We start from the raw sequence: 24732 nt of genomic DNA, 5'->3' as shown, positions 1-24732 counted from the left end.
CACTATATTATGGGACGGAGGGAGTATAAACTATGAAATTGATTTAACTTATGAATTCAAGCATGTTTAAGTATGTTTAAGGGAGTTTTAATAATTTGTAAGTTGCTGAAATTTTAGAAAGGTTGTTATTAATGGAATTTATGGATTTTAATGACTAGTATAGTAATATTATGCTAGGTAATATAAGTAATTAAGGTTTTAATGATAAAAATAACTTTTGAATATTTTTAAAGGGGATTTGAAATATTTTAAAGTTGCTGCAATTTATTTGGAGTACTGATTTTAAATTCTATTGGTTGTTTTAGGTGGAATTTACTCTGGAGGCTATTTTTAAGGTGTTAAAGGTGACCTACCAATTTGTCTACACAAGATACGTATATACCTGTGCATTGTTTGATGTAGTATCATGATTTTAGGAAGGAAAAGTTATGTAGTATCATGTATAAGAACTTTGTGAGTTCATATATGATTTCTATTGTGATTGGATTTTACATGTTTTATGCCTGTGTGCGAATATGTTAAGTATGAGATTTAATTATGAGATGAATATCATGTTTGGTATGGAATATTGATGCAAACATGTTGGTTGAGAACTTTATTTATTAATTCACATGGGGGAATTAAAATATATTTAATTATTGAGTTGGATCATGATTGAATCATGTATTCCTTTATATTATTACTAGTCTTTTGTGCACGCGATGCGTGCGATGATATTTTTAGGCCTAATACTAAGTAGTAAACAAACTGAAAATGCAAGTTAGTACTTCCTCCGTTTCTTTTTATTCGCTACACTTCTCATTTCACGGACTCCTAGGCAATTTTTGGAGAAGAGAGAGGTAGAGAGTAAAAAGAAAAAGGACCCATGTGGGAGGAGAGAGATAGAGAGAGTTTATTGCCCAAAAAAGAAGTGTAGCAAGTAATGTGAAACTTCCCATAATGGAAAGTGTAGCGAGTTAAAAGGAAACGGAGGAAGTATTTAAGTTCACCTCCATTTTGTGAATAAGATTCTTCCATGTTCTTTTTATGTTGTTATTCATTTTTGTAATTTTGAATAGTTTTTTGTTTCTCAAGTCTTATATGCGCATGTTCTTTTATAATCAATATGATGTTCTTTACTAAATGTCGTCATATTCTTTTTTTTTTTGGTTTTATTCATTTTTGTAATTTATAATAGGTTTTGATATGAATTTCAATAATTTCTCTATGATCCCAAAATTGTAACCGAAAAGTTACAACTTCAGTTTTTTTTTTTTCCTTATCTAACTTCTAAATTATGATTTCACAAATTGATATATTTAAGAATTTTCATCATTTTAATTTTTTCTCCTTTTCTAAGTTCACACTTTGAGTTTCAAATATATTTGAAAGGAATTTTAAGTTTTTCATACTCAATCTGATTTCGCATGAAATGGTCATTTTTAATTTTTCTCTTTTTCTAAATTTGAACAATTTGAGTTTCAATTACAGGTGAAATAAAATTTCAAATTTTTCATACACAATCTGATTTCGCATGAAATGGTTTTCGCAAATTAATGTAAATTTTTTTTCCTGAAAATTGCTTTTTGCAAAAGTTGTTCGCAAAAAGGTTTGATATTGTTTTGTTTTCAAAATTTATTTCTGAACATTGATATTCTGCAAAAGTTTTGGGCAAAAATTTTATATTGGAATATAAAAAAAAGAACTAAATTTGTAACTTTTTCATTAGTGTCATAAATGAATCAAATTTTATACACATCTTGTTTTCTAATTTTATATGAAAATGAATCAAATTTAAGTCTAATTATATAAAAGCCCTTTTCAACTAATTGCTATTATCTCCATTTTTTCAACTACATAACAGTCGACTAATGTGAAATAACTTTGAAGATTAAAAGAATTATGTACCTATTTGAAAGTTCGCAAACCGCCGATGGACGAATGTGTGATATCACTGTCAAAATCTAATGTTTTTCTCAAATTTGTGTTTATAGGTAATTTTTGTGAGTATGTAATTGTGAATGGTTATTAAGAACAATGATGTGTAAAGGAATTTTGTGAATGTTTTTGTATGTATTGACGTTCTAGTGTATTAGTTTTAGTTTGTAAGTTAATTTTTAGTTTTTGTAAAGTACCCTGATCATTTGAGTGATTTGCGTGATTTTTACAACGTGATTTTCTCAATTTTATGAGTGATTTGTAAAGTTTCCTCATATAAGTGATTTCTGAGTGATTGTTGAAAATTAATTTTCGATGGCTTTGTTTGACCCCCATTTTGGTATTGAGATTCCTTTTGTAATTTAGAAAGGGAAGGGGGGCAAAATAGTCGGTTCAAAAGAGGACACCGTTTCTCCCCCCTTCCCTTATGTAATAGAGATTTTCACTACTTTATAAGGACTGTGGGTTTTATTTGGTAAGTTGATAATTCATGCCTTTGAAAGGTAAGTTGGTTGTTGGTTAGGTTCAACAAATTAAGAAGGATTGAAATAAGAAGGAATTAATCTTGGGTTGTAAGTTGTATGATCATTTATTTAAGAAAAAATTGACAGGTACAGTCCCAACTATGGACGTTCCGCCATTTTCAGTCCCAACTAAATATTATTTCTGAGTAGTCCCAACTTTGGGGTATGTTTTACAAAAATGGTCCCAGTTGATTGTTGACCCATTTTACCGGTTAATCTTTGTTTTTACTTTTTTTTTTTTTACATGGTTTACTACTTTCTCCATCCTTTTTCCCTCTCCTTACTACCTTCTCCCAATTGCAGCTCCCTCCATTGTCTCTGCCACCCCATCGTCCCTCCTTCCTCCCATGCCACCCCCTCGAAATCTCATCGAAAAGCATCGGCAAGGGAAGCTCCAAAGTTCCATTACCACTCTCTCTCCTCTACTTTATGTCGATGGCGAAACACCAACACCACTGTGCAAACCAAGCCTGCCCCCTTCGAACTACTGCAAGCACCACCCTTCACTTACTGTTTTAATAAATAATCTTGATTTATATATATTATATATTATAAGAATAAAAATTCAGATTTGGTTATTATTGTTAGATTGAAGTTTTAATCATTAAAGCATGGATTTTTAGGGTGTTAATTACTTGGATATGTTTAAAGGGGATTTTAAATATTTTGAAGTTGCTGTATTTTTAATTAAGAGTATTGATTTTAGTTTATATTGATTTCTAGGCGGAGAATATTATGTAGGAGACTTTTAAGGAGTTAAAAGTGGTATGCCGACTAGTTTACACAAGGTACGTACATACCTATGTGTTATGTGATTAGTATCATGATTTAAGGAGAAAGAAATTTTAGTATCATGTATTGGAACTTATTAAGTTCATATGTGATTTCTAGCATGATTGATTGTTACATGTTTTATGCCTGGTGCAAACATGTGATTTTGAAATTGTTTGAGTTAAGATTGTTATGTTTGTATGGATTGATTGATGCAAGCATATGGATGGGAACTTTATTTATTAATTCACATGGGGAATTAATAAATGTTATAGAGATTGAATCATGTTATTCATGTGTTCCGTTATAAGTATTATTTTCACTAATTATAAGGACTGCGAGCCTTATTTGGTAAGTTGATAAGTTATGCCTTTTCAAAGGTAAGTTTGATTATTGGCTAGGTCCAACGAATAAGAAAGTTGAGATTAAAAGAAAGTAAGTCTTGAATTGTAAGTTGTGATCACTTGTTAAATCCCAAGATAAAAGAAGTTCAATTGTGCATGTTTGAATTATTGTTTATGGGTTGCTTGTATGTGTGTCATAACAAGTAATAACTTGTAAAGAACGTAAAATGTAATAAGGATAGTTATAGACTTTAGACTGGTGCACGTCTAGAGTTGGACATCAGGAGTTGGAGTACATGGTGAGCGAGCCATGGCTTTTTTTACAGGAGATGGATTGATCACCATCCCCTTTTCAGTTAGCAAAAGTTCCTCGATATCGCAGGTGAATCTGAAATGCATTGTAGTGCCTAATAGCACCCGTATTTCGTCTTCGTAGGTGAAGGCATTAGTAGATAAGACAACTCAGTTCCAATAACTATTCCATTTAAAGTAATAAAAAGGAGAGTTTAGTTCAGTTAAATTTATCTGCAGAATGTTATATGATTATACTATTATTTATCCCTGCATGTTATTATTTAGTATCATGTTAGGAATGCTTATGTTTAGTATGTAGTACTCAGCTTTGTTGATTACCTGCTTTATTTGTGATTGTGATCATAGCTTTGCCTTATTGATCATGTGATGACCCATTTTCGTGAGCAGATTCAGTATAGCATTGACATTACAGGTTCGCAAATGTGCATCATTGGGAATCTGGAATGGAGAGAATATGTAACTAGTATATTTTACTTTTCTGCATTAATAAGAACATATTTTGTTAAGTTGTTTGAGTAGACTCATTTAGATGGTTTGAGTTCGAAATACTTATTTATTTATATATTTATTAATTATTTATTTTCCGCTGCAAAATTCTGAATAAGCCGATACGTTATCACACGGGAGATAATACTTAGGTAATTCTCTACTTTTATATTATAAAGGTATTTCTGAAAAGAGAGAGTTATCGGGGTGTTACAACCTTTCCTCCTCTCAACTGCCTCCCGCACCTTCGCTATCTCAGCCAACCTTACCATCGACCTCTCATCCTTTTCGCCTCCTCTTCCCCGTTGCTTTTCATCTTCGCTTGTTGCATCCCCTTCTCAATTGCATTCTCCCATTCATTATCCCTCCTCCTCCCTGCCGCTTCCCCTTCCATGTCGCCTTCTTCCCTTCACGGCCTCCTCTTCATCGTCGCATCTCTTCCTCCATGTCGTCTCTCCTTCAGCATCGCCTTCTCCTCTTCTTGCGATCTCCCTCCCTCCTTCTCCCTCTTTCACTCTTTCTCTTTCCTCTTCTCTGACGCCTCCCTCACTCCACTGCATCTCCCTCTTTCCCTCTAGTTTCCTCTTCCACGCTCACAAAGAAGCCCCACTAGATTTCCCTCTCACCTAGCTTCCTCTAACACACTCGTAGCGCACTACTGGCGGTGGTGTTGATGGTGTTCGTGAAAGAATGACGGCGACAACGGTGGTGTTCGGGATTTCGGGTGGGTGGTGGATTGGTAGTAGGGTTGTTCATTGTCGGATATCGGATCCGATCCGATCTGAAAATTTCAGATCAAAGGAATTCCGATACGAAATTTTCGGGTCGGATCACCAGATTTTCGGATCGGAACATTGACTTTTTTGAAAAATTCTGACCCGAAAGCCCGACGTTTTTGGATTTTTGATCCGAAAGCTTAAAATCGGATCGGATATTCGAAATTTCGGATCGGTGGATTTTCAGATCGGATATTTTTTAACAGCCCTAATTGGTAGTTAGGTGGTGAATGTATGAGATAGTTTAATTGCTTAATCTAACTTTTTAATTTTAATTAAATTGCCTTTTTACCTTGTAATTGTGAAATTGGATCAATACATTTTAAATTAATGGGAAAATGATGAAGTAATGATAGTGAAAATTGAGATCATGAATAATCACATGTGTTGAGATAAATGAAAAAATATAACGTGTAGATTGATTTTTGGTGTTTCGATGACTCGAAGATGCGAAAGGAAATGCCTATTATAATATTATGACGTGATTTGAGTAAACTTGTGACCCTAAAAGGAGTTATATACATGGATGTTAAAATAAGTGTCTAAAATATTTTTTTATTACGAGAATACATGCAAATGGTTTATTTAAATGATCATATGACTTATTTGTGGTGCATATTTATCATTTTTGGAAATTTTGGGATGTTAGTGCTCTAACTCTAAAGCCGAAACAAACTCAACAAATATCAATACTACGTTTCAAGGTCCGATCGAATTCCAAATTCAAATGTAAAGCCTTACGCTAACTAAAAAGGCTCAAATGCAAAAATCTCTTCCTACACCTACAAAACTTATGACTATCAAGTACCGTGAAGATTAATAGTCATAAACTCATAGTCTACTATGAGTTGTCACGGACCCAATGATGACAATATTTGTTAAATGTTACAGATAATCAACACGTAGTGGTATAGTGTTTGAAGTATAATTATTACAGTTTAGTAATTTCCAGCACTTTGCAACAACCTAATCATCAGATAAGCTTATTTTTATTTGAAATGGTTTTAGTCACTCGATTATAAAACTTGTCGGCAAAGAATTGACAACGAGTATACCTAGCTAAAATCATAATAGTGCATTCTTCTATCTATATCAAATAGTGACAACTATTGTACTACAAATAATTCAAAATAGTAAAAACATGCCAAATAACATTCCATATACTTATTTTTCATGTGAGATGATTATAAAGAAAAACCACAAATTGCAATAGAGGACTAGGCAACTTGATTGATTGGAGTTACTTGTCTTTTCTTCCAACCTTACACACTACAACTTGCCAAAACCACAAATATCAACATGTGATGAAGCTAGACGTATCACCTATCAACAACAAAACAATTCCTCCTTTACCAAAAAAAAAAAACAATAATTCCTCCTGAAAATAAACAAACAAAAATCACTTTTTATATCTTTTTCACTTTAGGTTAAATAAATAAAATAAATTCTCCATTATTCACATTTCACACCCAAAACAAAAAGGAGAAAAAACAAACAAAAATCAGAACTTCATCTCTCTCTCCTCTTAATTTTCTATCTCCTAAATTCGTGGCAATTTTTTTTTATTTTTATAGAAAAAAAAACAAAAAATCGCCAAAAAATACAACCTTTATTAGAGAGAGAAAACGAAAGATTTTGTTTTGCGAATTTGAAGCTGAATCTTTTTTTTAATGTACAGTGGAAATTTTACTTTAGCTCATAAAAGTGAATTATTAGGAAATTTAGGGCAGCGTTGAATTTGAATTAGATTTTTTAGGTTAGAATTATAAATTGATTTGGGGGAATTGGTTGTAGGATAGTGAAATTAGGGTTATGGAAACGGCGGAAAGCAGTGAAAGAGGGAGGAATGATAGAGAAGAAGTGAAAGTGAAGTTGAAGACTTTGAAAAAAGTTATGGAACAGTGTCAAAGAGCTCTTGAATCTCTTAGCGCAGATGGTTTGCATGTTGATGATGATGATGATGATGAAAACGATGATGATGATGAGAGAGAAAATTCCGCTCGATCTACTTCTTCACCAGATCATGAAGCTGATGAAGTAAGTTTGGTTTTATTTTGGTTTTAATTTTGTTCTTATTGATGATTTTGCGTTGATTAGGGTGTGGAAATTAGTTGACTTGATAAATTTTCGACAAAATTAAGGTTCTGTTCATGGTAGTTGATGGTTTATGATAAATTTGTTTGGGGGTTTGTGTTTTTTGTTGCAGTTGTGTGATTTGATCAAGTCTAGGTTGGATGGTCCGGAATTTCTTGAAAGGCTAGAGAGTGCTCAGCTCTCAGTTCATCAGAAACGCCCAGGTATAGTTTCGAAATCGATTTCGAGGCGTATGTTAGTGTTTTGTATAATGCAAAAGAATTATGATGTTTTATATATGGGAATTTAATGTGTTAATTTTTGATTGATGTAATGGGTTTGAGTGTGATATGAGTTCATCTTATTAAGTGAATGAATTGTGGCAGCAGAAGAAGGTAGTTCTTGGGATATGGTGAATGATAAGGATCTGTGGGAAGGTGAAGGTGGAAATGTTGAGGATGATCAGGAAGACTATGTTGTTGTTAGACAAGAAGACATTTTAGACGGGATGGCGTGCTTTATGGCTGCTTATTTGTTATCTCTTAAAGAAACAAAGGTATACTTTCTAACTTATGCAGTTTAAGTTTTTTTCTTTCTTAGATCATTATCTCTTCTTATTTAAGGAAATATAAAGTAAAAATAGAGTTGTAGAGCAGAACGAATAATGACAGAGGTTATGCTTACATGAGAGATATGCTTTCACATAGTTTCTAGTAACTTGCATACTCAAATCATCGATCGTCTATACTCTCATTTGTTATGGCTCGGCCCTTTTATGGCGGATATGGCGCAGACCCCTTTCTTCTATATTTTCAGAGAAAGAGAATTGATATATGATTTTTTCGAAGCTGCTACCGGTATATTTTTGGGTCATATGCTGCGGAAGATTCAGTCTTTTCTCTTTTCTTTTCCTCCCCTGTTTGAGGATGAGGTGGGAGATGTGAGAGGAGGTTGGACCTCATTTTAGAATGGGCGGTAGGTGATTCAGTTGAATCATGTAAAGCGTATTGCGGAAAAATTATCATTACTTTGTGCCTGTCTTGCATGCATAGTGGTAGAGGTCCTCATCTCAATTCTCAAGCACTTGGGACATGAACTCAGTCTATTAGTGAAATTGATCTCCCGGCTTTTTTAACTGATGCTGTCTTGTCTGTATTGTATTCAAAGAACTACAGATTAACATTGTATGAGAACTTTTTAAGTTGTTTTCTTTTATATCTCAATTCTCCTAGGCATTGTTCAGTAGATCACTAGTAATGAAACTATCGACTTTTACCATTAGATTGTCAGTTCTGGTCAAATCTAATAAAGAAGAGCAAACAAAATATGATCACTAATTTTTGGAAGCACTTTGCATTCAAGCTAATCTTTTGCATGAAGAGATGTGAAGATTTACAATCTACTTCTATGATGGGCTATAAGTTTTCTCGTAAGCTTTATGCACAAAAGAGACTTTCAAATAGCACCTGGAAGTATTAGCTCCTTTAGCACGAAATATACTTGCTGTGTTTCTCCTAGTTTCCTTGTCATGAGTTTACTTCATGAATTAGCTGGAATGCAATGTGCTATATGATGTCACTTGTTGGCCTGTACTTTATAGTAGCATATTTGCTGTTAACGGTGACTCATGATATCAATTAATCCAGTAAGAAGTGGCCTTTTACCTTGTACCTAGCAATTTGTTTTCCTGATGTATAAGATTGAATGTCTAAAGATCTGCATCATGTCCTGCATACCTTCTATTATTTCTGAGGAAGAAATGGCAGAGGAGTATGGAGAATCTGTTATTGGTTGGTTTGGGGAGTAAATTTTGCTGAGCTTGACTTCTCGTCTTTCATTTTGCAGGACCTGACTCCTAATAAACTCCAAGAAGGTACGCTTTTGATTTTTTGTCCCTATTTCTCTGAAGTTTAATTATTTGGCCTTTTCTTTTTTAAGCTCTTCCTTTATTGAAACTTGTAACATCTTTGAGTGTGGTCTCTGTGCCATTGGAGATGTAAGTCATGTAACTAAACAGCTAACCTTTCTACAGCTCTTAGGAAGACTTTCTCTATTAAGAACCGAAAGGGGAAGCTGCGAAAAGCATTTGATGGAACTAAAGTAATTTACAATGTTGCTTCCTGGAGTGCAACTGCAATTGGGTTGGTCTTTTAATCCTCAATTCTTCTGTTTGTTCTTTCTACATTTGAGTGTTTTCCAGTTGGTATTTGTGCTCCGTACAATGGGTGGTGCACGGACATTCTACTAGAAGTAATCAACACTTGTTAAAGGCTTGCTTTATCATGTCTACCACTAAAAGTAATATGATCTAAGATAGAGTTGTGTGCTGCACATACTGCTTTGCATAATACATATTCCTTCCATCTAAAATAGCTGTGTTCAAACTTCTCATTGTCAAGAATATAACATGATTTTACGAAAAGATCCAATGTAATAGTTGGGTTCTTTTTTCTCCCATTACCAAATCCAAGTAGTGGCAGTGTTGTCTTAGATAATCCAATCATAAGCCATAACTGTTAGACATCCTAAAATTGTACATTGGGTACTATTTGATTTTGGACCGTGATTTTATGCTGTATTTTGCTGTCCAAAACATTTGTGGTATCCTGACCGCACTTCCTCATGTCTTCTAACTGAATGTTTTCCCGTTAAAACATGATTCTCATTCAAAATTTGTATCTATTGATATGTTTGTTGGCTGAAGTTCTTTTTTCTTTCTTGTTTTGGATGGCAGTATTTACCAAAATCCTGCACTTCTTAGTGTGGCTACAACAGCCTTTTGGACCTCATGCCGTGTCATATCGAGGCTTTTCTGAATCTGTTCAATATCACTTACGAGAAAGCTCACAAGTCACAAGGAGAAGAGGGTGCTTCATGTGTTCTGTTAAAATGTACAATCCTTTCACGTTTCACAAAAATCTGTAGAAAGCAATTGCATTCTTTTGTGTGCTGGATTGATTGATCTCTCAGCCGAATCAAATCATGTAAATATCTCCATTTAATTTAATTAATCAGTTTCAGGGTGCTTAACTGTTACATTACGCCTTTTTTCAGGTCTCTTCTTATAGAACAAAAGCATGTCTTTTCTGCTGGTCCGCCTCATATGTTAGCTAAACGCTATATAATAGGAGGTTGTTTGGTTCATTTAAAAATACATAGGAAGTATGGGGGATTTAGCCTCCAGGTAAGTAGAATTTTCCATGTTATCCAAACAACTTTTGTCATTTTCTAGGAGATAATAGAAAATACTACTTCCTACATCCAACCAAACAAGCACTAAACGAGCTCGGAAATTTGTTATCGAGGCTACGTTCTATTTGCTTTTGACAAATAGGAGGCGAGCAGAATCTTGAAAGGTGATTATCTTGACTTTCGTTTTCCCACGACAGGAAGATGCAATTGTGTCACATTAGTACAATTTAGAGTAGCTATCAGCTGATCTAAAAATGATCGAGGCCTCGGCAAAGTTGGAGCATATAGATTGTAACCCATCATTTAATGCCGTGCACTCAACATATTACATATCACATAGTCTTCCCCTCTTTCTTTTTTATTTAATTATCCGACTTTTTCTCATACTTGCTCAAGATTCTCTAGACCTACGGCACTTACCCAAGTAATTGATAGGGAATTTGGAACGAAGGGGGGGAGTGGACAAAATCAACTTCGAATGTTTATAAGATCAGGAAGGAACATGCCCTAAAACTCACTTTTTATTTCAGCATATTACGTTTGAGTGTATTTTCAAATATTCAATCAGCAAGTTTGATTCATCAAAGATACAATATTAGGGCTTGTTTGGTTTACTGAACTGGAATGTAATGGTATGGATGTCCATACTAGGGTGGTATGGATTCAGAGGCTCATACCAATTTCAAACTGTTTGGTTCAATCCTGTAATGGATTCAATGTACATTTCTGCTGTTTGGTTCACTTTTGGAATGTCATATATGAACAAACAAGATAAATATAAAAATAAGCTTAAGAAAAATAGAAAAAGTGTTTGCATACTAATGAAAGGAACAAATATTGTCATACTCATAAAAGATACTGAAATAATTCTTTTATAACGTAAGAAAAAAAATTACGCCAATACAATACAACCAAATCGATGCTAAACAAAAGTAGGAAAATAAACAAACAACTTATGCTTGAAATAGCACGCCTAAGATGAAAAAGAAAAGAAAGATGAAAAAAATATAGCAATTTGTTACTGTAATTACCAAGAAATCGTTACAGAATTGAACAACAACAATTCGAAATCGTATTGACAAGAACTTGGGGACGAAAAGAGGACATACCTTCTTCAAATAAGGTGGTCGCCGGTCGGTGGTGGTCGGAAAAAGGTGGTCAACGACGACTGGCTTCTCTTCTAGGGTTTAACCTCTCTCTCTCCCTTCCACACAAATCAGGGTTTTAAACTTGAGGGAAATGGAGTTAGAAACTTAGGGGGCGTTTGGTTCACTATTTTTGGGTTTCAAGAAACGGAATCAATTACCGATTCCCTTTCTTCTTGTTTGGTTCAACCCCTCATCAATCCCTTACCATTACTTGATGGTAATGGATTCCTCCAATTTGTTACCTTCCCTCCTCCTCAAGTAACAAAATCCATTACTTGAAGTTAATGGTTACCCTTCATTTCCATTCATTGGCTTGAACCAAACACTCAATAAAGGTAACTATCTTTGTTACCATTCCCCTCCTCTATTTGTATCCATTCCCTTTCCATTCCATATCTTGAACCAAACGACCCCTTAAGGGAGGAGGGGAGATTGAGATTCTAGGGGGATGGGATGGAGATAGATACCCTTGGGTATGAGACTCTACCCTAAATATGCCCAACCAAACAATGGAACGGATGTCATTCCATTCCATTCCATTAAAAATACCCCAACCAAACACCACCTTATTTCTTTTATAAGACAAAGATACAATATGTTAGTATATGAATAGGTAATTATTACTTCCTCCGTTTTTTTAATGACGACACTTTAACTTTTTTCGTATATTAAGTTGGTAACGTATCACATCAACTTTTTACACTTTTCTACCTCATATACCTTACCATTCATTTTAATAATCTACTTAAAACCTTCTCACCTACCAATTTTTCTCTCTTCTACAATATTTTAATTCTTCTTTTACATTTCTCTAAACCAATCAAATTTTTTGACACTTCCTCCTTGTTTTGCAATATTTCAGTTCTCCCCAAAGCAAACTATAACAATTAAAAAAACGGAGTATTTCGTATAAACATATGTAACTCAAAATTTGGGAAATTACACCCCTAAAATACCAGCAATTCTAAAAAGAATATTAAAATTACAGTGTCATTTAATTTAAATATATGATTCAATTACAGTATTATTTAATAAATATAGTCTAGCTCCTAATGTATGATTGAAAGTAAACTATGACAATTTAGTAAGGATGTAGAAGTACAATAGATACATGAATATCCATTGGCTTCCCAAATTGCCTTGATACCCACTAATGCAGCCACAAGGAGCAAAATAATGATTGGAAATAGGAGACATAGTTTTATTAACAAAAAAGAATTTCTATATTACGATTTCCTTATAATGTGCTAATTTCATAGAGTACTATATTTTCTTCACTTCACAAAACTGGAAAGGATTCACTATCAGCAACTTATCTACATTATGCTACAAACTTGAGTAGTTCTGGAGCTGCCGAGCCGCTTGCTACCTTCACCACAAAGAGAGCAGAGAACTCTCCACTGGAATGAAACATGCTCTTCCCATCCAGCTAAAGCAGCTCCAAAAAATTAAATCAGTAATAAAACGTGTTACTCTTATGAATCTGGGCATCTTTACACAACATGGATCGAACTTCCATCACAGATCGAGGAGGCTCAATGTCCTTGTCTTGTAAAGCATTTCCCAAAAGCTGCTGCATCTGTGAGCCGAAGGTATCATCAAGAACCTGCATTATACAAGAGTTGCAAGCTTAATAAAGTATAACCAAAAGCCATTCTTGATAAATTGCTGCCATTAAAGTTTCTTCCAAACCTGAAACAAAAGAAACAAAGAAGAGCAAAAACTTTGTACTCAAGTATACCTCTTTCTAAATTGAGAAAGAATATCTTAATTGATAGCCATTGACTTAAGATTTCCAAGAAAAAAACAAGTTGTATAGTAGAGATGTGAAATGAAGAATAGTTATGGTCCATTATATTGATTTCTCAGAAATGGTATCCAACCATACGTCGTGTTTAGAAATGGAGGACAGGAGTACAAGGTTGCAATATTTAAAAATTTGGCACACCATAAGCATCTGGCAAGTCCCAATCTCTGGAATCTAGATTTTATTTAATTTTTAAGAAAGAATGCAAACTGATCAAATTTTATGTAAATAATGGTTCCTTAGGAATGATAAATGAACCATATACTCACAGAAACAGCAATTGTTGAACCCTTGTACCATGCTTTATTTTCTTTTCGATTCTCCAAGAAACTAAGAACATCCTGTATCAGCAGTACAAGAAGTTAAGGAAGACATCATTGAGGAATCTTTCATAATTTTACATCTTGAGTTTTGATCCACTCACCTGACCAATTCGGTCCCAGTAACCCCGGCATATAGCAATGAAGACATGAGTCTCAAAGATTGTGTGCATATGATTCATTGTGCTCGTCAGCTGTTCTTTTAGAGGCTGCATTCTATTTCTAACATCGGGTTCCCCAACGCTTTCCTTGGAGTCTTGGAGAATTTTCTTAATTTTTGTTGCATTTTGTAGCCTCGTCTACAGAAAAACAAATTAAAAGGCGAATTCACAGAAGCAAACAGTGAACTTTCAGCCACGAGTTTTAATCCAGAGATACTCACATTTTCGACAAGCTTCTCAACAATGGCTTGCAGGTAGTTTCTGAACTTTGCTCTTAACATGACAGTAACCTCACTTAAACGTTCTCCTGGGATATGGTTGCCAAGAGTAGGGATACAGGATCCCCATGAGTTAAATTGAGTTTCTATCTTGGGCCGAAGAACGTCAAGCATCCTCTTCATTGAATTTAGAAGGATCCCAACCTGCAAAACCAAAGATCGGCATGGAGAGAGAATAAGCTATCATGCCAATGAGGATTCAAGTTCCGCATAAGGATTTGAATAAAAAGTAAAGTACCTCACTGGGAACAACATAAGGGTTAACTGTTCGCTTAGTCAGTTTCTGCATATACTTGAAACCAAATTTCTTTGGTGCAAGATTTTCCTTTAAAGGAGCCAAGACATCAGAATATTGCCGGTCTAGAGCCTCCACTACAGCCTTCTCTACATCCGCAACGGCCTAAAAGCACGTCCACATAGTAAAACATCAGATAGACAATACATATCTACAGGCCTTTTAGAGTCTATTAATTTGATACAACTAATCTATGGCATATAATTCTTAGAACCTTTAGCCCCAAGATTTTTGTTTCTTAATTTCACTGAATAGCTAATTAATGAGTTAAGGTTATCTCCAGTAAAGATTAACAGAACTGTCACAACCACAAAAAAAGATTGAAACTTACATTTTCCAAGGCAAAGCTATATTCTGGCCAGCGGCTAATAATGACCTCATAATCATTTAGTGTGTCTTTCAGCCTCTCATACATTTCATCAACAAAAGGTGTCGTGGAATGTTGTGTTCGGACCCCAGACCACTTGACCTGCAGGTAAAAGTTGTTAAGAGAAATTTCTTGGTTTACTAGAGAAATAACAGCAACAAAACAGAGTCGATATACATTTAGGGATAGAGGGAGAAATTTTTCAGGAGCATAATGTGCACCACCTAAGTCTTCAAAAATAATTATAATACGTAAATTGTTCTATATTTTCTACATAGAAATATGCTTAAAAATATACTTGCACTACCTGTGAAAACTGAACAGAAGTGACTTTTATTCTTAATGCATGAACTGAAAGCTAATTAGTCTCTATTACATAAGGCAAATACCTTGAATGCCCTTTATTTTTTTAAAATATTTTACAATTTGATGTTAATCTATTATAACTTGAAACTCGCATTACGTGCATTTGAATCTAGTAATAATGAACGGAAGTTAAATGCACTTAGTGAACGAGATTGATAGTCTGAAGTATTTGAGTAAACAGAAAATAATACAAATAGGTTGGTATCACTACCTTGTCAAGTTTGCAGGTCTCAAGCAAAGCCAGACGCTTGTCTTGAATCCAGACAACAATATACAAGTGGAACAATTCTTTTGCATCAACTCCACCTTTGATGGGACTACATATTAAAGAACCAGTGAGTTTCATCTGTTGTATGCAACAGAAAATTGGAATAAAGAAGGGGGGAAAGATATTTGAATTTACTTGATGTTCCAGCTGGCAAGATCTCTTTGGAAATCTGCAGTTGCTATCACAAGTTCTGCCACGTGTTGTGAAGGACCAGACGGAGGGCAAGCAATAAGGAACTCACGGATCCGGTTGTAAAGTTCCACACTGTATATAGATGAAGAAAGATTCGGAAGATCGACAAAACTGCATAAGAGACACAATCAACTAGTTAGAAGTGTTGTTTTCTTCCTTTTCACAGAAGACTGCGAGGGCAGGGGTGTTGGACTCATTGTGTGTTTAGACTTCACAGGCACCAGGGCCTAAGAATAATATGAGAGGTGGTCAGAAAGGGTAACCTAGATCAAATCTAAAAATAGTGACCCAAAATCAAAAAAAAAAAAAATATATATATGGCAGATTCAGGTAAGGGCATGAGGGGCTTTATCTCATCTTAGCCTGGAATTTGATCAAATCCTGTCTGGTAGTGTGTCTCAACCCCCTTACTTTCATGTTAGTCGTAATACCAGAGAACCTCTTATGCTCTTACTGCTTTAAGAGATTGTATAAACCCGACTTGTAAGGCATAGGCTACCCACATGTTAAGTCTGGACCCCAGATTTGGTGGCATTCGTGCAGGGTGGTTGCAGCATTGCTAGTAATTATTATCACAAATGTTGCAGTACAAACCTACAAATTTTACATGAAACGAGTAAATAACATGCCTGGGAAGTATGTGCTGGTTGTGAATTTCAATATCAGTGGAAACTTCATTTCTGATATTCAAGCAAAGGGATTTCATTTTCTGGTAAGCAGTGGACATGCTAACATGATCCAGCAAGCATCCTTCACCTGTGTTACTAACACACTCATCGGTGTCAGCCAAATGCCTCTTCGACCTCTTCTTTGCAGCAGCCTGAAAATATGAACATTCAGCAGAATTCAAGTAAAAAATGAACTTCCAGTGTGCATATAAATGATTTAGGCTTAACCTGGAAGTGTCTGCATAGTTTGTTCTGTGCCTCAGGAGACAGTATATCGTGAAGCAGAGTGTAAAGTTTCACAGCAGGTAGCATAGCTGGAGCCGCACACCCATTTGCAGGTTGAAAGACATCTATAATTCCAGAAGGCAGTGATTCATCCAAGGATTTGTAGTTCTCAAATGCCAGAGCAAGTATCTGCTCAATTTGGTCCTCAACTTCTCCTAAGATGCGGTTCTGATAAGCAGCCGAAAAGCAATTAATCAAGGACAAGAAGAAGCTCAAACTGCAGTATGCCACACATGAATAATGTTGAAGGGAGGAGGAAATGCTCTATTTTTAAAAAAATAACTTTATACATCAACTGACATACCTCTTGATGACTTAATGTACTCTTTGTGTGGCCCTTCATAACCACAGGATAAAGCAAATCATACACAAGAGTGAGACAATCAGCTGTAGGTGTCGCAACATCCATGACATAAGAAAGGTATCTGTCGTAACAGCAGATTGAATTGTAATTATATAATGTCATGAGTTACTTGACCAACCAAAGACAATGATGCATAGAACAGATAAAAGTACGAGAAAATTTACCTTAATTTCGTGTATGCATCAGAAACCCCATAATAAGTTGCAAACTCTTCCAATAACCATTTCCATTCGCCATGCAACAGTAGCTGTCTTTGTTGAAAATGTTGGACTTTCATTGCAACTTCTAAAGCCAAGTCATAAGCTACAGTCTCTGCCACGGAGCCGCACTGGTAGAGTGGTAGCACACGCAAAAACAATAATTATGATCATCACTTGATAAACAATGTCAAGAACAAAAGTAACAAAAAAATAACTTGATAGACAGTATCAAGAACACATGTCATTGTGATGAACAGTGTCAAGAATAAAACTAGACAAATTTCATAGGGAAGATACAGCTTTACTCCTCAAACGAAATCTGGACAGGCCATCAAGCCATTAACTAATTTCCATTACAGAAGAAAACTTGTATAGTTCTAAAAAAAATAAGGTTCAAGAATTTGCATGCTATGGAGAGGGGAAAGGAATATTTTTTTTACCGAAGATGCACAAAGATTTCAAGGTTGCTCATTCTAGATGTGAGCAATATCCGAGTACCCATCTACCCGTCATTATTAATACTGTAAAAGTAACTAGTACTGATTACTTTTGAGCCATGAAAAATCTTAATATTTCTGTCTTTTGGGGGGGGGGGAGGGGTTATGAATTTAATTTGGGTGTTCTACCAGTTTTGTTTCCAAAAATAGGAACCAAACCATAACTCATTTTACCCTGTTCCTATTAGTTGTAACCAAATTGGCAGTTCCTAACCTGTTCAAGATCACCCGGACTTTATGACAAAAAACCTGAATAGACATTTATTGACATATCTTACCTTAAGATTACTGTTCTCATCAGTGCTCATGGAGAAGTTGATATAAACTTGAATTTTACCAACAAGCTCATGCTCTGGCTCACGAAATATCGACCACCAGCGCAGCTTGTCATTCTGCAAGGAAGTCAACAATAAGTTTCTCTTGTACACTATTCACTATTGTTGGCTGTTGCAGTAGAGATGAGGCTCTACACTGAATGATTTAAGGATCAGAAAAATTACCGGATCATCAGCAACAGTTGCCACTTGAGCAACCACACGGCCACAGCTTTTTCCTTTTGAATCCTGAACTTCAAGAATCAAATCATCTCCCAGACCATCTGGAAAGCTGTAAAGTTGTCAACAACTATGCCATGACAGCAATTCAATAGAAATTGAAGGAGATTCAACAAGAGACATACAATACGTGAGTTTCGCCAGAGCCAGGTTGCATCCGAACAACATCGTCTTCAGGTGAACTTTTTAATCTTAACAAACAGGAATGACTCTCTGGTAGCATCAGGGAAAAGAAATGACCACACATTAGAGATCTCTTTAGAGGAACTTAAAAAATTGAAAGCTCGCTAAGGCATGATAGTATATTCATGGTGAAGCACACTGAGGAATGACATAATACATTTTGGACATCATTGCACATGCTGTAAGTATTCCTAGTTCTACAGACTTTGATCCATAATTACTCGATTCTACAAGATGAGCTCTACCACAACTACATATATGGAAAAAGGAGTTGTATAAAACTTTCGCGTCTTGGACTTGGATATATAATCTATGCTAGAGAGAGAGAGAGAGAGAGAGAGAGAGAGAGAGAGAGAGAGAGAGAGAATGTCTCATTCTATGAGATATAGCTTCACTTGAAGAGTCATACCTTGCACAGGTTCATAAGATGATGCACTGTGACGCAATGTTGTTACAACACCCACTTTTAAAAGACCAGAAACTTGCTTTATGTATTGAGTACTGGCTTGAACATACGCCAGACTCTTTTGTGACAACGAACTATCTGAGGGCTTATGAAGTACAAAATGCACTCTTCGCAGGGCATGCCATCCAGACACAACTGACCTTTGCACCTTGGATAATTGCAACTTAGCAGACTCCAACTTTATAACTGGAGCCTTTACGGACCCAAAACTGCAACCAGTAGGTGGATCCAATCCCACTCTAACTTTACGAACTGCAATTAAAAGAATTAGGACCAGTCATGGAAGTTTAACTGATACTAGTATAGAGATTATATTTAAAGATACCTTGGACCTTCATCTTCCCAATCATTTTCTTTGGTTTCTGTGGAGCTCCTTCAACTGCAACCTCTGAGCCACGCTTAGCCAGAATCTCCTCTTCTGACTGTAATAGAATTTGCTGCAAACTGTAATACAGGGAGGAAAAAAAAAAAAGAGATAAACACCCAAACATGAGAAAACTCCATTTATGAAATACAATTAGTAAAAATTGGGAAAAAATCATTTATTAGGTAAAGATACAGCTTATGAACACGGTCTTAGCACTCTACATGAGTAAAAAAAATATGACTAAATTCATGGATTAAATTGACAACAGAGAGTTCCAACTTTCAAGGCAAAACATTATGAGATGTTAATAATAAAATAATAAAGACTGAACTAACAAATTTACAAACATTACGAGAGCAATAAACCTAAGCTCAGAAGTTGGAGAGACCAATCAACTTAATATTGCAATTGTAACTGCTTACATAAGTACAAACAACTGCATCGACATAATAAAATAAAGATGATCAATAAATTTACAAACATTATGAGAACAATAAACCTAAGCTCATAATAAAAAGAATTGTAGCAACAATGAAAGAATCAGGGGAGGCTCAACTCACCCAAATGCACTCCGCAATAGAGCACACTCATTTTCTAGAAAAACAGGAGCTTCCATGCAACCCCTTGCCCATGCATTGAGACAAAGACGAACGCAAGCATCATATGCAACTACTGAATGCCATGGTCCTTGAGTGCTGAATTGTTTACCAAAATACAAAAGAAAAAGAGGGAAGAAAATATCAATTTTGCACAAGTAGCATGATGGTAAAAGTTAGAGAAGCTAAAAAAAAATCTAGAGGTGAACTGTGTTCATAAAAGTTTATAAGTACCTTGCATGGAATGTGGGTAGACGCGCAGCATGTGAACCTGATGACCCTGCAGATTCTGCACCGATTGTGGTTCTGGAAAACAAATTATACCATAATTAACTCAAGTAACCCAGAAAACGCAAATCCTAGTGTATATAGCATAGTTCCAAGATTCCGTATATCAGACCTTGCATGTGGTTCCGGAATCTTATTTTCAGTAGTAGCCCCTTGACAGTCAACAGATGGTGTAATGCTGGGAGCATCTGGCTCAATTTTGTTAGAAGCACCATGAGATTCAACAGATATTTTGTCATGGGCTACAGGCACAGCCTGGCAGGTATCCTGACCTGAGCTGCAAACTGGAGGTGCACTTGGAGTATCATCATCATCCTACATGAAATGATTCATCAACACCACACCATCAGCAACATACAAAATCAGAGATACAGACAAAAGCAAGAAAGCAGGAGGATGGGGAGACAATAAGATGGCGGAACCAACTACACAACAGCCAAGGCGCTTGCCTAAAGCAATAATGGACTGAAAGAGCACAGCAATTCTATATCACATTGCTAACTAACAACAATCACCATCTTGCTGATGCATATCATCGTTACCAGGACTCTTAATCAGTTAAATTTTCCCTGGCAGGATCAGAACTTTTGAAAAGAAAAAACAATTGAAGGATTTTTTTTAAATTGGTTATAAGCAATTTAGGAAGGGAAATCTATATAACATGTGCATCAATATGAATGTTTTTCTCTTGGATGGAATGAATGTTTAGAAACTGAGTGCATTCATTGTACACCCTGAATTGTACACCCAAGGCTATTTTTTGCTCATTTAAAATTCCCCCTATTGTGCAAATTTTGCACATTTGAAGGTTTCAAATGAGCAATGAACCAAAGATAGCCTTCAGTTGTACCCCGCTCATGGTGGAACTAGGTGTATGATAGAAGTTGTATTTAGAAACCCGATCCGGTAATAAGGGCATGCATTCAGTATAATATGATTTCAAAAAATTCAGTCAATTTTACTTTTGTCCTTCAATTTTCCTTAAAGATGTCCAGATTCTTTTATGAAAAACTAGCAAGAGAATTGGGTTACAAGCCCTAGGCAAAGAGTGATAGACATTTGTATTACCTAACAGTATTTGATCCTCATTAGACATGGTTTACTCACAAACAAGCAAATCAAGAATTAAGTCCCTACCTGCCAAAAAATTGTCACATCACAGATCCCAATTACCACAATCAATTTGAAGGTATAAGTCGACACTGTAACAATATTCTCCTATTTTAACCTACTTGGCTATACAGTTAGTCATCATTGCATGGCTGACTCGCTATACTTCATTACACTGAATCCTTCATCTTAATAAAGTTGGGTGTCATTTACTGCAGTGGTAGTTTCCAGTTGAATATGAGTATCTAGAAATGAGCCTCATTGATGCTAACTTTACCGTTGCAGGTTATTGCAATCCATCACAGGAAAATTATAGTTTCATTTAACAAAATTTCTTCACGTATTACTTCTGGTTTATAATAGCTGACAGGTTTTGGTTTATACTCGAGGCTTTGGAGTCTGTCTCCAAACCAACCAGTAAAAGCTTCACAGAAGATTGAATGACTATGCATACTCTCACACATGTTGGAAAGACTAAAGAGTATATACTATACTGCTAGCGACAATAATCTATTGAAGAGAAAGAATGTAGAAAAATAAATATAAGGGGAATCCATATCCTATATAGGAAAATACATTTTGTAAGGATCAACCTACATGACAAATACAATAAGAAGTTTAAAGCATTGTTCATAACTAAGATAAAAAAAATCACACAATCTCAGAGAAACTCAAGCAGCAATAAATGATTTAAAACATGCAGTAATATGCAAACCTACAAATTCACAACAGTATATAATACATCAAAAGCAAAATAACACACCTTCCCAACATTCATCCTCGAAGTTACACTAGACGTATAGCCTTCTGAAACATGAGCTTGTGAACGAGAAGCTGTATGGATGTTGCTCCCAACTTGTGAAGACGAAAACTCAGAGCTACCAGCAGAATCTTCAGACTCATCCTCTGCATAACCATTCTGCCGAACTGGGTACCTCCCATTCCCTTTACTTAACCTCTCACCCTTCTTCCCAGTAAACTCCACCGACGAATACACATCAGAAGACAGATAATCACTTCCATAACTCATTCGAGTTGGCGGTAACGATCTTGGATTCGAGTATCTATAGTTACTAGCAATCGAAGGAGGAGCACGTTCATCCTGTGGGGATGAGTCCAAAGAATACCTCCCACCATAAACATCATCCTCCTCAGACTCAGAACTGATGTCATTACCAGAAACAGAAGCTGAGTCATCCCCAGGAATGACTCTAGAGAGTGGCAAATGCCCGCTTCGGAACTTTCCGGGCGGTGGCAGCCCAAAACCTTGGCTGCTGCTCTTTTTTAGAATTGGGTCAATCCTTGTCCTATGATTTAACACTGAAAAGGGTTCTTCCTTTTTACTATCCATAGAACCCTAAAAACAAAGTTCATCCCCTATATTAGGAAACAAAATATGGAAACTAACTTAAACCATACCAAAAAAAACTAAAACCACAATTAGATACACCAATTATCAAGATCACACCAAAATCTAATAACTTCCACCAACACAATACTATAAATCACAAACAACAAAGATAGAAACAAAACCAAAACATAAAAACTGAAACACACATATAAATAATAGAAGAAAGATGCAAAATAAATCACATTACCAAAATTCAATTCAAACCCAAAAAATATTTAACACCCACAATATAATATCCCATACCCAAAAAATAAAAAATAAAAATTACCTCTTTAACCCATTTGAGGGCACTGTTATCCAGGCCTTGAGTGAACATTTTTGTGTGATTTAAGTTTCAACTGAGTTCACCTAGCAAAACCAGATTTATATATATAGTTACACACAATAAATAAATGTACCCAGAAAAAAAGGATTAAAAAGAAGCCAAATTTAGAAATGGGAAAATTGCATGAATGCAGAAAACAGCAGTTTACTCACATAGAAAGCTTGAGCTACAGAAGCAGAGAAGCTAACCACACAAAAATGGAGGAGAGAGAAAACTGCAAGGTTTTTTTTAGAGAGAGAAAGATCAAATTTTGAAATAACAGTAAAGTAGTACGAGATTAACAAAGAGAGAGAGAGCGGTGCTTACTTAGCAAAGAAGAGTATGAAATTAATGTTTTTTTTTTTTGGGTGTATGATAAAAAATATTTAAAAAAAGAAATGAGGGGGAAGAAATATGAAGAAAATGGCAAAAATAGAAGGAGCACGAAAGTGAAAAGGTTGGAGTGAGGGAGGAATGATAAAATAACGTGCGGGTGATTAAGGTGAGAAATGTGACAGTCGAACGTTGGAGTGGGAACTCAACTTGTAGCATAAGCTTTTTTTTCTCTCTCCTCGAAATTTTCTCCGCTATTTAAGATTCATGGGTTGTCACATGGGATTGAAGGGTCCCACTTACTAAGTGGTATACTGGTATTCCCCTAAAAATAAAATAAAAATTGATATACTGGTATTGATATAGTGGTTGCTCACTTTTCCCCTTAATTAATCAGTTGAGACTTGAGAGTTCGATCCTCAACCTTTGCGAATGGAAAGAGATTATTGGTCAGCTTTTTACCCTCAGATAGAGCACTCGGAATGAAGGGATTAGTCACTTCTATCGACGGTAGATAGATTGGTTGTTAAAAAAATCCAACCTTTAAACCTTCCGGGTTCCGTTTGTGTTTTTTTCTGTGGTTTGTTCAGCCAATTTTGTTGCCTATGCTTTGCGAATAATGTGAATTGTTTAATTTGAGTTTGGGAATAAATTCTTAAAATTTGTATTAATCACCGTTTTAAGCGTGACATTGTGGATTTATGGGGTTGATCATGTATGTCGTCAGTCATCATGCTATTAAACCTTAGATTTCTATTCCATAAGTGAACGCATGATTAGTTTGGTAGTCTCTTAAAATGTCTAAAATGCATCTATGTAAATGATGCAATTTAGTATCTAAATTGTTAAAAAAAAAAAATCATTGTTTAGGTGATGAAATAAATTTTTAAAGATATTTTTTCTACCAATTACTTATATTTTTGTATATCAATGAATGGATCGTGTGCAAATAAGACTAGTTATAATTAAAGTAGCAGATAAATTACCAAATACTAATAAGCATATTTTTTATGGAGTTATCCAATAAGTATGTTGAGTTTGCAATAGCAAATATGTGGCCGGAGACTTTGATATGGTCAAAAATCATTGATTATAATAATGAATGTAATCATTTATTAGTGAGTTATGACGTGAGATTTACAATAAGATCTACCTTAAAAGACATGTTAATTATTGTTTTGGAGTTTTTAGTTATTAATAAACAGAAAAGGAAAAATTGACAATAGAGGTCTGAACTTTGGGTGATAATTTTTAAAAGGTCTGAACTATTGATTAACCTGTGTAGGTCCCAATTTTAGAGGGTCTTAACTTTTAGCGGGCCTTAGTGACTTAAAACTAGCTTAATATTTCATCACTTGTAAAACTTGGATTACTTCAGAAGGGTTAATTGAGGGAGGGATGTAGGAACTAGGTGAGATTTTTAAAAAAATCTTCAGTTTTAAGTCGTCGATGCCCGCTAAAAGTTAAGACCCCCTAAAGTTGGGACCTACACAGGTTAATCAATAG

General features: G+C 35.3%; 2 protein-coding genes across 3 annotated transcripts; one reads left to right on the top strand and one right to left on the bottom strand.

Annotated features, from left to right (window-relative positions):
* The first annotated feature begins 6400 nt into the window (after positions 1–6400).
* LOC104891343 (hypothetical protein) lies at positions 6401–10242 on the top strand. Of its 2 annotated transcripts, none has more exons than XM_010677029.4 (6): positions 6401–7170; positions 7340–7430; positions 7593–7762; positions 9052–9079; positions 9239–9347; positions 9941–10242. In XM_010677029.4, exons 1-6 carry the CDS (start codon positions 6946–6948, stop codon positions 10020–10022), a joined length of 705 nt encoding a protein of 234 aa, XP_010675331.1. In that variant the 5' UTR covers positions 6401–6945; the 3' UTR covers positions 10023–10242. The 2 variants fall into 2 exon arrangements, with proteins under 2 accessions (XP_010675331.1, XP_010675338.1); XM_010677036.4 differs by having other exon boundaries at positions 6535–7170; positions 7596–7762.
* Positions 10243–12508: 2266 nt separating this feature from the next.
* LOC104891356 (hypothetical protein) lies at positions 12509–23214 on the bottom strand. The gene is made up of 23 exons (XM_010677040.3): positions 23067–23214; positions 22858–22937; positions 21942–22535; positions 20181–20383; positions 20015–20086; positions 19745–19879; positions 19143–19261; positions 18761–19069; positions 18294–18381; positions 18115–18220; positions 17893–18006; positions 17082–17245; positions 16858–16978; positions 16497–16721; positions 16230–16420; positions 15544–15711; positions 15352–15457; positions 14739–14876; positions 14351–14512; positions 14056–14256; positions 13778–13972; positions 13623–13694; positions 12509–13152 (listed from the first exon to the last, which is right to left on the bottom strand). Exons 2-23 carry the CDS (start codon positions 22903–22905, stop codon positions 13000–13002), a joined length of 3684 nt encoding a protein of 1227 aa, XP_010675342.1. The 5' UTR covers positions 22906–22937; positions 23067–23214; the 3' UTR covers positions 12509–12999.
* Between the last annotated feature and the right edge of the window lie 1518 nt (positions 23215–24732).

Source organism: Beta vulgaris, chromosome 1, assembly GCF_026745355.1.
Source record: "Beta vulgaris subsp. vulgaris cultivar EL10 chromosome 1, EL10.2, whole genome shotgun sequence".
NCBI lineage: Eukaryota > Viridiplantae > Streptophyta > Magnoliopsida > Caryophyllales > Amaranthaceae > Beta > Beta vulgaris.
This window is presented reverse-complemented; position numbering and strand designations above follow the sequence as displayed.